Source organism: Eurytemora carolleeae, unplaced genomic scaffold (assembly GCF_000591075.1).
Source record: "Eurytemora carolleeae unplaced genomic scaffold, Eaff_2.0 scaffold499, whole genome shotgun sequence".
In the NCBI taxonomy this organism is placed as follows: domain Eukaryota; kingdom Metazoa; phylum Arthropoda; class Copepoda; order Calanoida; family Temoridae; genus Eurytemora; species Eurytemora carolleeae.
The window spans coordinates 127,495-143,000 of NW_019396389.1; the positions used below are offsets into that span (position 1 = coordinate 127,495).

Consider the following 15,506-nt stretch of genomic DNA (forward strand, 5'->3'; position numbering starts at 1 on the left):
TTTGGCGGATTTTCATAATTGGAATTGGCGCATTCCGGGTTTTGATGAGAACAAGGCTCAACATTGAGCCTTATTCTCTATTAAAACCAACCAAGATATCATTCTGAAAGCTGTCAATCACGTTATACAAGCTAGCTGTCGTCAGAGTTGGGTCTTAGATTGGGTTTATTAGCTGGGTTAAGAAATTAAGACCCGAGCCGAAGCTTTTAAATCGCGGGCTCTGAGCAACTTGTTTCACGTTAGACTAAATTAAATTGTACTTAAGATTGAAATCTTTTATGTTTTCAATCATAACTCCTCTTTTTGGGGAGCTCTATTGAGAAGAACAAAAATGTTCTGCAGTTCTATATTGTAAAGGAAGAATTTGCTTCTCTCTTACTTGGGGGTAAACTCAAAACTAGAGGAGCTCCGGTCAGTCTAGTTTGCATGGGTTTAAACCATGTGTAATATCTCTGTACAACTATTAGTTTTCTCAAGTTGGTTTCTGGAGAGATATGTCGGAATGTATCCGGATATATTTGTCACTGACTGCTGCAGGTTCGGAAGGAACTTATTCTCTTCCTTCTCCTCCTCCTCCTCTTCCTCCTCCTCGTTCTCCATCTCATCCCTCTCCTTCTGGCTTCTGCAGTCCATGTGAACTTTATAAACTGAGTTGAAAGCTGAGTAGTCAATCTTGTATTCAGATTTAGAATGTTTAAAGTTCAATAAACTCACAAATCTATACCCCCATAGTACTTCGTTAGGCAAGTAGGAAGATCTGGCCTGAAATTATATCTGTTAAAGGGAGTGACCGGCTATGTAAGGTAGTTGAACTGAGTATGCAGTGGTGTGGAAAACTTCTTTCGGATTCATTTGAGACATATTAAACTTTTTAAAGATCTTTAAATCCTGAGTTTGAGCGCAAATTCGACGTTCAAAACTCCTACTTTGGGGGTGGATACGTTTTCAGAATTATTTTTTTAAAATTATTAAATAACGAAAACGAAAAATAAAGTAAAAATTATACAGTAATCTAATTAAATGGTTAGGAACATATATTTCTCAATAGAAATTTGTTAATAAATCAATGCTAAAATCAATTATTTCGTTTTCATTATTATATTGAATTTCTTATTTTCTTTGAATTTATTTGCAGATTTCTTCAAATTCTCCAAATGTCGTCTTTCCAATAATAATTCTAGAAAATCTGCAGAAAATCTTTGTGAATAATGAGAAACCAAATAATGAGAATAAAACTAATAATTGATGATAAGATTAATTTTCATTTTCTCAAAACGTTCCTATACATGACGTCTGTAGTTTATTGTAGAACTTTATTTAATTAAAAAAAACTAAATCTGAAACCGTATCGACTCCCAAAGTAGGAGTTTTGAACATCGACTTTGCGCTCAAACTCAGGATTTACAGATCTTTAAAAAGTTTTAAATGTCTCAAATGAATCCGAAAGAAGATTTCCACAACACTGCATACTTTCAACTACCCTACATAGCCGGTCACTCCCTTTAAGTAATGTAAAAGGAAAAATGTAAAAGTAACTGTATAGAATAATAGCTCTGAAAGTAGTGTTTTTATTAGGCTGCAAAGAGGCTCAACAAAATCTGAGAAGTTTCACGAATTTTAAATATTCATGATAATTATATGTTTTTTTTACTATTTTTTGTTGTTTTATGAATCACGGGATCAAACATTGATCTCTATCTTATGCAGATCTACAGATTAATTTAAACCCTCTTCGATATCCTGTGTTGGTAATACCCTTCAGGATTAACTTAAACTGAAAGATCAAGCATTGATCCTCTAATTCAAAAGTGCCCACAATGGATATCGAGATCAAGGGTTGAAGAGGTAGAACAAGAACTGAAAATGACCTGAATTGAATTTCCTGTCTGCTCTATAACCCCCTCTAGTATAACAACTATCTCGTATCTTTTCTTCAAAAAATCTCTGAAAAACAAAATTCTTTTTGAATATTTAATCATATAAAAGATTATTTATCAAAACTAAGAATGGCGGGAAAATCAAAACAACCAAAAGTTTACCTAAGCCATTACAAATTGCATTTTTGAAAATAAGATTTGATGATTTTCCTCAAGATTGGAAAAACAGAAAATGTATACAGAAAAGTTTAATATCTTTGTGCATTAAGATCTGAAATAGTTTCAGAGTCACAGTCTCACAAATTAGCGAAATCAAGAATTTTAAATATGCAACAAAGAATGTGATCAAACATTTTTTTCAATTCTTGCCTTTTTTAACCTTCATGCCATGTGATTTGTAAAAAAAACATTTTCTAAAGAACGTTGGGTGCTACAAACTTCATTCAGGGATTGGCAATACCTAAGTTTTTTTAGGCTACTTCGTCAACACTAAATTTCTAAAAGAAGCTTTTTTCATTATTGTGCTATATTATATAATTTCTAAAGAAACTGAGTTGGTCTGTGGCCCCTACAAATCTTCTAAACCTAAGAGCTTCTTATTCTTAATAAGAAAAATATACCTAGCGTTCATGCCATAAAAAGGACTATCCTCAGTTATTTTATGAACTACTGTAGTTGGCCATATAAAGAATAAACAGTCCTCTTCCCCTTCTAGATCCGTCCCAACCTCAACATAAGATTGCAATATTATCGCTCTGTTCTCCGTTCTCTGTTCTCTGTTCTCTGTTCTCTGTTCTCTGTTCTCTGTTCTCTGTTCTCTTTTCTTTGTCCTTTTTTCTCTGTTCTTTGTTCTCTGTTTTCTATTCTCTGTTCTCTGTTCTCTGTTCTCTGTTCTCTGTTCTCTGTTCTCTGTTCTCTGTTCACTGTTCTCTGTACGCTGTTCTATGTTCTTTGTTCTCTGTTCTCTGTACTCTGTTCTTTGTTCTCTGTTTTCTGTTCTCTGTTCTTTGTTCTTTTTCTCTGTTATTTGATCTCTGTTTTCTGTTCTCTGTTCTCTGTTCTCTGTTCTCTGTTCTCTGATCTTTGTTCTCTGTTCTCTGTTCACTGTTCTCTGTTCTCTGTTCACTGTTCTCTGTTCTCTGTTCTCTGTTCTCTTCTCTGTACCTTAAGTTCTGTTTGATGATATGGCATGACCTCTCCCTCCTCAGTGACTCGTTTACTGATCATAATAGCTCTAATATGAGCTTCTACAAGGGTTGAATGACGCATATTGCCAACTCTAAAAAAAAAAAATGAAAAAATAAAGAACCAGGTTGTTCACATAACTAAAATATAAAATATATAACAGTAATATCCTAGATTTTGAAGTTCAGAGAATAAATAACCAAATCTCATTACACAAAAATATTTCTAAGGGTTAGACACTGTGTATGTTACATAAAAGAAATTCAAATGCAATTTACTTAGTTTGACGTGCATAATATTTATTACTTTTATGTCAAAATCATCACCAAGATATGCTTATCTGGAACATTCGAAAAATATTGATAAAATTTATGGACTTTTCAATTTAGGTCGTTTTAGACAAAAACTCAGGCTGCTCCATCCTTCGAACAGTACTACAGAGCTCTAGTTCTAACCGCTCACTTGAAGAGAAGACAAGCTGCTCCATCCTTCTGATAAAAATAGAGTTCTAACTACTCACCTAAAGAGAAGGCAAGCTGCTCCATCCCTCTGATAAATTATAGAGTTCTAACTGCTCACCTAAAGAGAAGGCAAGCTGCTCCATCCCTCTGACAAACTACAGCGTTTTTACTGAACATCAAGGTCTGAGATCTCTTCTTGGGACGGGACAGTTTACTGAAAAAGATGAAAAATTAAGATTTATATCAATCGATCAAAAAATTGAATTAAGAACTTAAAATATGTTAATTTTATTATTTTTTTCAACATTGTTGTCATTAATATCATTCTTGTTGTCATCATCATTGTTATTATTAATATTATTATTAATTATTATTATTGTTATTATTATTATTATTATTATTATTATTACTATTATTATTATGATTATTATTATTATTATTATTATTATTGTCATGACATACCTGAATATAATCCCAACCATACAAGCTTGAATCATCACCCCAACTATAGACTTAAACAAAATATTTCTCGTCAACAAACTCAGAAAAAGTTCAGACTTCTTATTCAAAATAATTCATCATTTCGGAAAAGTTTTCAAAAAATGAATATTTTTGTTCCTGAAAGCTCATGACAAATATTGCCTCTGGACACTCCTCGGAGGTCTGTCTTCCACCATAACCTAGATATTGCAGTATTTTATTTTTTTTTATTATTTGACCTATACCCTAGCCATAGAGTAATAAAACGAAGAGGTAAAGCTTAGCTCAGATGTACACTATTTACGAATGCGTCGAAAAATAATCGATGACTATTGTTTGTAATATCTGAATGATTTGTTTTGAATTAAATTGATTTGTTTACGATCCGAGTTGAATGTTACATCTTTCTAAATTTGTATGGACACTACGTTCTTCGGTATTAGTCGTTTTTAACAATTTTCTCCTTATAGACGCAACAGATAGAAGTAAGATTAGTAGCAATCAAAAGCGCTTTTTTATCGCATTAAGCCTATACCCCTTTTCATTTTCACGAACACTCCCTTTAAGCTATCTCCACATATGTTTACAGCGTAATTTAAGTATATCGCATGATTTAATCTAATCGTGCTACGTATTCAATTGAAACTTAGTTTCAATAAAGAATGACATTATGTCTACAACATAAATTGTTAATGTTCTGCAGGTTTACAGAATATCATGTTTGCACGATATTTGCTACAGTCCTACCCTGACCTATGTAACCTATGCCCTAGCTATGTTGACCTACCCTGACCTACACCCTAGCTATGACCTATACCCTATGTGACCTATGTTGACCTACCCTGACCTATGTGACCTATACCCTAGCTATCACCTATGCCCTAATGTGACCTATGTTGACCTACCTATTGTATGTTGTGTCTCTACACTGAATAAGAATACTGAGGCGAAGTTATTAATTTGCCAGACACAAGGAACCCATCCAACCTTCTCCTGGTTTGCTGGCAGGTGATCAGGCTCCAGGTCTCCATGGTAGTACACGATAGCATACCAAACTAAACAATATCCTTTAAAGGACTGCTTCTGATAACCCAAATGCCCTTGGTAATCTTTTTCTAAACCATGACTTTTAATTCTCCCATTCCCCCTCCCCCCTGCATAGGTAAACTTATTTAGGGCGGTCATTAGTACTTTAGGAAGGTCATTGGTACTTTATGGTGGTCATTGGTACTTTAAGGTCGTCTTTGGTACTTCAGGGTGGTCAATGTTACTTTAGGGAAGTCCTTTGTATTTGAGGGAGGTCATTGTAACTTTAGGGTGGTCATTTGTATTTGAGGGAGGTCATTGTAACTTTAGGGTGGTCATTTGTACTTTAGGAATTCCTTTGTATTTTAGGGAGGTCATTGGTAATTTAGGGTGGTCATTGGTTATTTAGTTAGACAACATGCACCATGCACATCGTATATTTTTTTAATCTGAAAGGATAAGAGGACAAACAAGAATTTCAAGAAAAAAAATCAATTAGTTAAATTAAATTCTCTAACTTCTCAATACCTAGTCTCAATCTAATTTTTAAGTTTAAGTAAGTCTTTGAAATCCATATTCTTAAAAGAAAACTAAATTAGTTTTTGAAATTTTCGGAAATTCAGTTTTAAAATATTTTTCAACTGTCAGGGGGAAAAAATTCAGAAACCTTGTTTCTAGTTTCAGAAACCTGGTTTCTAGTTTCAGAAACCTGGTTTCTAGTTTCAGAGACCTGGTTTCTAGTTTAAGAAACCTGGTTTCTAGTTTCAGAAACCTTGTTTCTAGTTTCAGAAACCTGGTTTCTAGTTTCAGAAACCTGGTTTCTAGTTTCAGAAACCTGGTTTTATAACCAAAATTTTACTCTTAAAATATTCCTCCGAACGTAAATAGGCTAGGAAATGCATAGAACTATGAAAAGTAACTTAAATTGCCTTGAATTATATTTTTGCAACCTAAAACTCAGTTTTCTGGTTTTGATTTTATGGTTTTTAAGCTTTTGAACCTCAGTTTTTGATTTGTCTTATTCTTCAGATTCGCAATTCTTAACCCTATATAATTCTAATTTTGAAATTAAATATTTATTGTTCTGCTAATACCCCTAAAAACCTGGTGACCTACCTAAAGCAAAAGCAAGCCAGGAGAGGAAAAAACTAAGAAGAAACAGGATATGAACATACCTAGATATAAGTTATATATGATTAATTTTGAATATACTGTTAAGGTAAAAATAGGATAGTGGGACTAAAATTGATTAAAATTTCAAAGTTGTCGCAGTGGATATAGAGATCAAGCAGATTAGCGTTATTTCACAAAATAAATGTTCAACTCAGGTTTATAATACAGATTAAAATCAAAATTGTGTACATTTTCAATATCTCCAATTCTTATGTAATTTTAAACATTCATTAGACATCAGTGAAATAGGGTTAGTTTTACGAAAAAATAAATTTTAAGCTTAATAGAATACGTGTCCTATTGGATTCGTGTTATTATTATTATTATTATTATTATTATTATTATTATTATTATTATTATTATTATTAACCCCAGTGTCAAATAATACTCCCCCCACTCCAGGCTACTCTTGATACTTAAAAATTGCAAGGTTGTTGAACTCTGAAACACCTATCTCCGGTTTTTGCAATGTTGCAAATTAACAAAAATGCATTTTTCATTATTAAAATCGCGCAACCTCGAGTTCAAACAAAATCTCAAACATCTCTTTCCTTGTTTCCTTGTTCTACAGAGTGTGTATTTGTAATTAATCGTTTTTTGAAAATGTGTTGACAAGCTTTGTTTGTTTTGATTTTGACCTGTTTATGTTTGTTTCTGAAACTGTTTAAATATATAATCAATGATCTTTCGGGCTTCAAATGGTTTTTTTATCTTTTGGAATTCGAGAATTCGGGAATTCTTAAATGATCGAAAAAACTATTTCTAAATAGTCCGGTCCGGAAATAAATAGTTAAAGTTGAACCTATTTACTAACAATCAGTCAAAAGTAGCATCTTGTAGAAATGTTTCATTTAGTTTCCAGGCCAGAACGGGGAAATTAAGAGAATGTTTATGGACAAAACCCGGTTTGGAAACTCAAGTTTATCCTTAGAGGTGTAAAAGCTGTTTAGATTTTTAAATATTTGGAACCTTTTTGAAACTTTTGTTTTTCCAACATTAATATTTCCTCGTTTTGAGACTATTCTCTTCCTGGGTTTGGTTTACAATTCAAATTAATATTTATATAGAGAAGAACTGGATTGAATTGCAAAAGGTCGCTGAACTAACTACAGCCGGTTTAAATCCTGAATCACTGATTCAAATGTTCATGAATCTATAACTTTGAATCAAGATTTTAACCTGTCTAACCTAGTGCTTAACTTCTTTGGTCGAGCTGTATTGTTTTGCGTATAAAAAAGTTTTGCCTTGTCTTTACATTTCAGTCAAAGCATATTTGATAAAATCCATGCAACCAATTCACATTTAGGGAAAATAAAATATTCTTAATCTTTTCAATCTTAAAAAACTACATCGCAGACCCCCCCCCCCCAACCCTGAAAAGTTTTTAGCTTGTTTTACCCCATGAATATTTGAGTTAAAACACTCATTATTCCTTTTTAGGACAAAAACGCTGAAAGTAATCCGAGAACTCTGAAATTGGAGGAAAACAGTTAAATTCTACATTTTTACCGGAGGCTTTCATTTATTAAAGGGACTGAGAGTGTAATTTAAAGTGTCCCCGATTTACAATGGTCCCTTTTAACTTAATCTGATCATAGATGTGGAAGATAACGTGGTTTGACTGAGAAGTGTTTTTTCTGTGAATTTTTACTTTTTTTTCTTTAAATAAAGAAATGCGCCAAGTCACTTTTGCTATGATACCTAAAACACCATAGTTTTAGTAGAAGTAAATATTTCCATTTACTGTTATAGCGCCGATAGAAGGATTATTCTCTAAGTGGATAATGAGCTAGATAGAAAGATAGATGTTACCGCCATAGTTTCAGTAGAAGTAAATATTTCCATTTACTGATAGCGCCGATTCATAAACCTAATTCGAAAATGAGATAGATGGAAAGATATATGTTACCGCCAAACTATTTCTATTGGTTCAGAATAGACACAAAACACATGGCTGAACCATGATTGGATCAGGCGCTAATGGACTCGGCATACTAGAGTGAAAATGAAGAAAAAAAACAGTTTAAAAAAAGCAAAAATTATATTTAATTTATACTTGATCAGACAAATCAAATCAAACATTGCCATATTTGCTATAGAGGGTCACTTGAGATTACACTTGCAATCCCTTTTAAAAAGGGAAAAGTTTTAATAGTGTTAACAATGAATCGACTTCAGTTTCACTATTCTCAAATAAATAAAAATTGAGGATTATGAATTGTATTTTACTTTCGCTGGATTTTTTCCACTCGGGCACCCCTCTTTCAAGATTTTAAAACTTTCTGCATAAGAGATACAGGAACGAATCACTTGTCCCAACCTGTCATTTTCTAATATCTATATCTTTGCAACAGTTTAGTTCGTAAACCTTTGAAATTTCAAACTTAGAAATGAAATAATTTGAAACAGAACAGGTTTACACCATCAGTTTGCAAAGATAAAATAGAATTTGAGGCGAATTATCAGTTCCTTTACCATTTCCAACTTGATGGGGGCCGTTGCGACAAATTAAACTTTCGGACGCCGAAAGGTATAAACTAACAGTGTGGAAAGGTTTGAATTGTATCCTGAGTTTCTCCGAGTGAGGTTCAATATTTAGAAAATTTTTTCCTTTTAATTCTTTCTTGACAAGATCACCAAGCCCAGGCCTAGATAATAATAACATCAACAAGTTTATTTTAAAAAAATTATGTCGATAAGAAAAATATTTAAGTACCATTTTAAAGATATATTAGGGGAGTGACTCATTATTGATGAATGTCTCAAATTTTCCTTTCCCTATATCTTTTCAACCTTATGATGTAAATTTTTGATATTTCAAACTTAGATTATTAGATCTAACAGATTTCATAGTTTTAAATATCTAAAGTCTACGACATTGGGTTGCAAAGATGAAGGTGTTAGAAAATCTGAGTTTGTGGCAAAGACTCAATTAATTATTTCTGAATGTCACAGGCTAAGATTACACACCATGGGTGGTTTACAAAAGGGGTTGTGCAGATCAAGGAACTCAAATAACTTTTATTTCTAAAAATATAATGAGAACCATGAAAACTGAAATAGGACTACGACGTTTAGAATTCAGTTGTGATTTTCATATTCCAATAAACATGGTTTATGGCTTAGACTAGAGGAATTTAATAATTCAATTTATGTTCTGTATCCTCCATTTATTCTCGCGATCACTCCCTTTTTTGATTGAATTAGTTTGAACCTACTTTGATAAGGAATTTTTTGAAGTGACTCTGTATCCCATACTACTCCCATCCATAGAACTCGTTCCGTCTGTTGAGAGATGACCCATCTCCGACTGCGTATCAGCAGGCCGGTCGATCTAGGTAGGAAACTTTTTAATTGACGGAATCCGTTAAACCCATTCTCGTTAGGCTATTTCTGATTTGTAAAATCTTCCAAGTTTGTGCAATGAAATATTGTTTAATTAGTTAATCTAAAACTTTTCAACTTTAGATAATTCCTTTATCCGGAAAAATATTATGCATGAAAAGTTTAAATAAAAGATTTTTAAGCTAAACAATTAAAAACAAAAGGACTGAACACTTTCTAGCTGGATTGGTGCAAAGTGATTAAATACTAAAGTGGGCCAAACTCATAGTTGGATGACGACATTTTATGTCCCAAGTATTTAAAAATAATATATTTATATATGTATTGAAATTTGCAATGGAAAAAATTCCGAGATTTGATCGTAACAACCCGAACAAAAAAAATCTCTTAAACAAATTTCTTTTCGAAGTTTTTTTAACACCTTTAAATTTTAGTGCACTTTCTTTAGTTTAGATACTTGTCTCTTGCTCCTCGATTTAAAGGGTTGTAAGTTGTAACTGGTATTATTTTTCAAAAACAGTGACAATGCAGAATTTAAGTAAATGTTGTAAGTTAACCAAATAAAATTAACGTTCTCATTTGTAAATGCTTAATCAAGAGATCCCGAGATTCTCAACACTAAAAGTTAAGGTCTTAGATTCCCAGGCTGTTTTTTGATTTAGTATTAATTATCTTTTTTGAAATAAATGCATAATTAATTATGTGTACATCTATTTATTTCAAGTAAAATCTAAATTTCCTTAATTGCTTTATCTGGTAATTTCCTTTTTCAAGATTTTGTTTTATTTTGCCATTCATTGCAGTTTTTTTCAAGATAAAATATGATACAGCGGTAGGCGATTATATCAACACAATGAAGACGGCTTTCGATTTAAATTTTGATTTAAATCAAGCTGTTGAACAGCATGGATACACATAAACATAGAAGTCAAGAGAATGTATAATCAAAATGGCTTCTTTTTAATTACTTGTAATTCGATCAAAACTTATATAAAAAAGTAGTTTTTATTGTATTGATATAATCGCTTACCAATGTATTTAATCAAATTATGTTAGACCAAAAGTTAAAAAATTAGAAAGTTAATTAATGTTTATTTACCATTATGTTTTTGTGTTTGAAATAAATCTATAATAACAAACTCAGAAAACACTAATCTGCAAAGAACTTCAACTTATCTATATATTTAACCTTTTTTAAAGGTATTTTTAAACAGAAAAAAAGTTCTCCTGGTTCTCCGACTCGAACATTTTTGAATCAGACATTGTTATTACCGGTGGGTTTTTATCTACCATTTAATGAAATAAGGGCTAAAGGGTATGTCATGATCTAAATTGAGACTCACACAGATTTTCTTTAACTACAGTAACTGAAGATGCTAAAGTAATAAAAGCCATGCAATGAAGAACATTTCCATTTTCTTTTTTTCTAATTAAATATCGTATTGACTCAGTCTGTTTTAAATACAGCATATTTAAAAAAGTATTTTAGAAGTATCTTGTCAGTTTCAATTTTCTTAAAACTAAAAAACGTCAAAAAATGCGGGAAATTCTAATCCGGGAAATTATGTTAAAGAAAAACAGTTCTAACCCTGGAATCCGTACAACTCTCTGTTGGAGCCTGAAAAGTAACACTTGGGACTTTACGTTGATACTTGTTGAAAAAGAACCTGTTGGTCCATTTTTGTAATTGGTTGAAATTAACAGATGTTACTGGAGTGATATGTATTGGATGCAGATACACAATTTACAACTCCTGAGGCCGAATTTAATGAATTTGAACCGCGTCCTGAACTACCAATCACCGGTTCAAATTGCGTGCTGACTCTCATCTCGAAACACTGATTTAAATTTCAAGTTGATCAGAACATGTTTTAACCGCGTTTAATATTTGAACCTCGTCTAGGCACGGTTCAAATTATCTAAATTCAGCCTCTGGTCTTATACAAATGTGGGCTGAGCTAAAAATTAAGTAAAAGTTACATTTAATAAAATTAAATTCTGAGAAAAGTTAGTATCTCAATAATTTTTGAAAACTTGATTTCATCGTCCTATCCCCCCCCCCCCGTCCCTCCTTATTTTTTGTACTTAATCTACTAAGAATTTTAATGTTCCAGTCCTAAACATGTTCTGTAGTAAATTCTTTAGAAAGGCTGGCAGTGAGACAAACAGATTTTAATGCGTTGTTCCTTAATGTCAGAAGTGTTTTTATTCTTCATGTTTTCAATTAGTTCCTTCGTTTTCCTCTTTTAACATTTTTAATCCGAAACATTCAACTTACCTTACCTTACCTTACTTTTAATCCTACACACTCTAACCTTAATACTTTTAATCCTACACATTCTAACCTTTATACTTTTAATTCTACACATTCTAACCTTTATACTTTTAATCCTACTCATTCTAACCTTAATACTTTTAATCCTACACATTCTAACCTTAATACCTTTTATTCTACACATTTTAACCTGTATACTTTTAATCCTACACACTCTAACCTTAATACTTTTAATTCTACACATTCTAACCTTTATACTTTTAATCCTACACATTCTAACCATTTTACTTTTAATCCTACACATTCTAACCTTTATACTTTTAATTCTACACATTCTAACCTTTATACTTTTAATCCTACACATTCTAACCATTTTACTTTTAATCCTACACATTCTAACCTTTATACTTTTAATTCTACACATTCTAACCTTTATACTTTTAATCCTACACATTCTAACCTTTATACTTTTAATTCTACACATTCTTACCTTTACACTTTTAGTCCTACACATTCTAACTTTTATACTTTTAATCCTACTCATTCTAATATTTACACTTTTAATACTACACATTCTAACTTTTATACTTTTAATCATTCACATTCTAACCGTTATACTTTTCACCCTGCACATTCTAACCATTATACTTTTAATCCTACACATTCTAACCATTATACTTTTAATCCTACACATTCTAATATTTACACTTTTAATCCTACACATTCTAATATTTACACTTTTAATCCTACACATTCTAATATTTATACTTTTAATCCTACTCATTCTAATATTTACAATTTTAATCCTACACATTCTAACTTTTATACTTTTAATCCTACACATTCTAACCTTTACACTTTTAATCCTACTCATTCTAATATTTACACTTTTAATCCTACACATTCTAACTTTTATACTTATAATCCTACACACTCTAACCTTAATACTTTTAATCCTACACATTCTAACTTTTATACTTTTAATCATTCACATTCTAACCATTAATCCTAAACATTCTAATATTTACACTTTTAATCCTACACATTCTAATATTTACACTTTTAATCCTACACATTCTAACCTGTATAATTTAAATCAAATACATTTAACATCTAATATTAAATTTAAACATTAGTTTTAGATTGTGCTGGCAAAGTCAGCTAATCCTGCAGGTGTTTTGTGGACAGTTCTAAGTGTTTTTGTAATAGAAAACTTATATTTACAAATAGTTTAGTCACATTTGTTCTAGAATATTGCTTAAAGGGACTAAAAAAGTAATTAAAAGTGACTCTCCATTGATAAGGTAACATGTCTGATTCACAACGGTAACCCTAAAAGCTATGTCTGATCTAGAATGCATTAGATATCAATGTTTTTGTTTTGGAAAACTGTTCATTTTCTTTTGTGTGTTTCTCTTCTAGCGCATTTCTTGCTTCAGAAACATTAGAGAAATCATTAGAATTCAACACTTTCTACGCTTACCTATATTATTGATTAGATTGCAGTTTTAAAGGTATCCTTGTAAATCGGACATGAACCCTCTATGTAAGTAGGTTAACTTGAAATCACGTTTATTGTTCGTTCTTGATTAAATATGTTACCTTGATATGTTTGATACCACCCTTGCCATCGTCCACAGTAACCAGGGTTGGACCCTCCTCGTCATCATCAGATTCTCCCTGGTAAACAACTCAATCCTTAACCCTAAAAGGGGGGGGGGGTGTTGGACCCCCTTTAGTGTTTTTGCCCCAGTACTTTAATTTTTGACACAATCACAAAAGGATTTTTATAATTCTTTTTATGCATAGAGTAGAATACCCGACTGGCACTCTACCCTATGCATAAAAAAGTGATTTAAAAAAACTAAATAACCCGTTACATTTTTGTGACTAAAGCTACTTTTGTGACTAAAAAAAAGGACAATACCACCATTTTTTAAGGACTGATGAGGATATGAAATATATCGAAATTAATTTCCAAACCCGAGTTTTTCTACCTGTGAGAGTGAAACCTTTTTTTGCCAGTTTGGACAATTTACATAAAAAAAGGATTAATGAATGAAACCAGGATTAACTCAGGATTAACTATAAATGAATCCAGGATTATGTCAGGATTAACTATGAATAAAGTCAGGAATAAGCTAGGATTGACTTTAAATGAATTCAGGATTTAGTCAGAATTAACAATGAATAAAGTCAGGATTAAGTTCCTCCGGATCTAATTCTCCCTCCCATTCATAAGGTCGGTTCGTTTCTTTTTTCCACCACAACATTCTGAAAATGTTTAAAGATTATTAATTTAACCTTAATTCTAAAACTGATCTTGGAACTTTTGATATTTGTTTAGGTCCGACAGATTAAGGTAATTCTTTCTGGATATCTCTATCTATAGTTTAATGGGAGATCCCGAAATACAAGTCAGCTGTTTTTCAAGCATTAAGCATTACAACAGTTTCTACCTTTTAATTTTACCTAAATCAATAATCATGATGTCCCAAAGTTGTTGTTCCTTGTTCACTCTTCATCCAACACCGAGATTTAAAGCGATTAATAAAAACATTACCTGCGGTTTCGTTATCTCGCAGGTTTTAAACTTCCATAATTTCCGTCCCAACTCCGCTTGGTTCTAGCACACCATCCGTCCTTCCTCAGGTTCTCAATCAATCTTTGATATTTGCTTATCCCAATGTTTTTAAATCACTAACCCCGTCTTCGTGCTACATCCGACCACTTTCTTTTTCGTCCTTGCTCCGTATTCGTCCTTGCCTCTTCTGCGTTCTAACTCCAAACCCGTCCTGGCTCCGACTCTATTCTAATTTGTGATTAGAAATCGGTCACTCTACATATTTATTAATCTGCATGCAATATAATAAAATTGTTAACTAAACTCTGAAAAGCTGAAACTAATTCAGACCCTGAACATTAATCTGATCCTGGTTCTCTTATGACTAGCAAGAAAGCACTGTCTGTGCATAGGGTTTAGAACATAGATATCAATGATAGTGCATTTGAATATGTGTAACTACCCCAAATCCTGGTCTATAACCGAGTATGAAAAATAAAAATACTGAATAAAAAAGTACTCATAGTATTGTTAGTAAGTTATATATAAAAGAAATGCGATTTTGTAGTATTTTTAGGATCAGCAAAACGTGTCGAATTCTAACCTTTTTTTGAAAACATGAACAAAAGTACGAAGCCCAAGAAAACTACAATATCTTTATCTTGTGTCCTATCTGTTTAATCTACGTTAAAGTCACTTTATGAAAATGAGCATGTAATTGTAATTTGTAACCGGAGATTTTATTTGAATTCAACTTAAACTATTAAAAATCTAGATTTGGGTCTGGTGGAAAATATTCGTGTTAAAAGATCGAATCTAGGAATGGATTAAATGATTAGATACACCCCTGTTTAGGAAAGTGATCCCAATATTGATAAAAGAGAGATAAAATATAAACACTCCTAGAATTAAAGGGACCCTTCGTGAAAATTTACAACGAAACTCCTGAAACCTTTATCAGATTAGATTATCTTCGGATCTAATCTAATTCCTGTAGTAGAATTGCGCAAGTCCCTTTTGAAGAGAAACCCAAATTAATGATAATCAGTTTTCACAATTATAAACATTAACCCTTTAACCCTCAACAAGAGAAAAAAAACTGAAAGAGAACTTTCCAGAGA

The 15,506-nt window shown here is 32.0% G+C and overlaps 1 protein-coding gene across 1 annotated transcript; it reads right to left on the minus strand.

Moving 5' to 3' along the window:
- Nucleotides 1-15,506, minus strand: LOC111702268 (G protein-activated inward rectifier potassium channel 3). Its single transcript, XM_023473904.1, has 15 exons — nt 14,386-15,506; nt 14,033-14,096; nt 13,425-13,502; nt 9,421-9,536; nt 8,770-8,850; nt 7,067-7,231; nt 6,146-6,204; nt 4,909-5,058; nt 4,142-4,203; nt 3,986-4,035; nt 3,642-3,737; nt 3,042-3,156; nt 2,498-2,604; nt 1,869-1,944; nt 1-762 (listed from the first exon to the last, which is right to left on the minus strand). The coding sequence occupies exons 2-15, from the start codon at nt 14,093-14,095 to the stop codon at nt 433-435; spliced, it is 1,548 nt and encodes a 515-aa protein (XP_023329672.1). The 5' UTR covers nt 14,096; nt 14,386-15,506; the 3' UTR covers nt 1-432.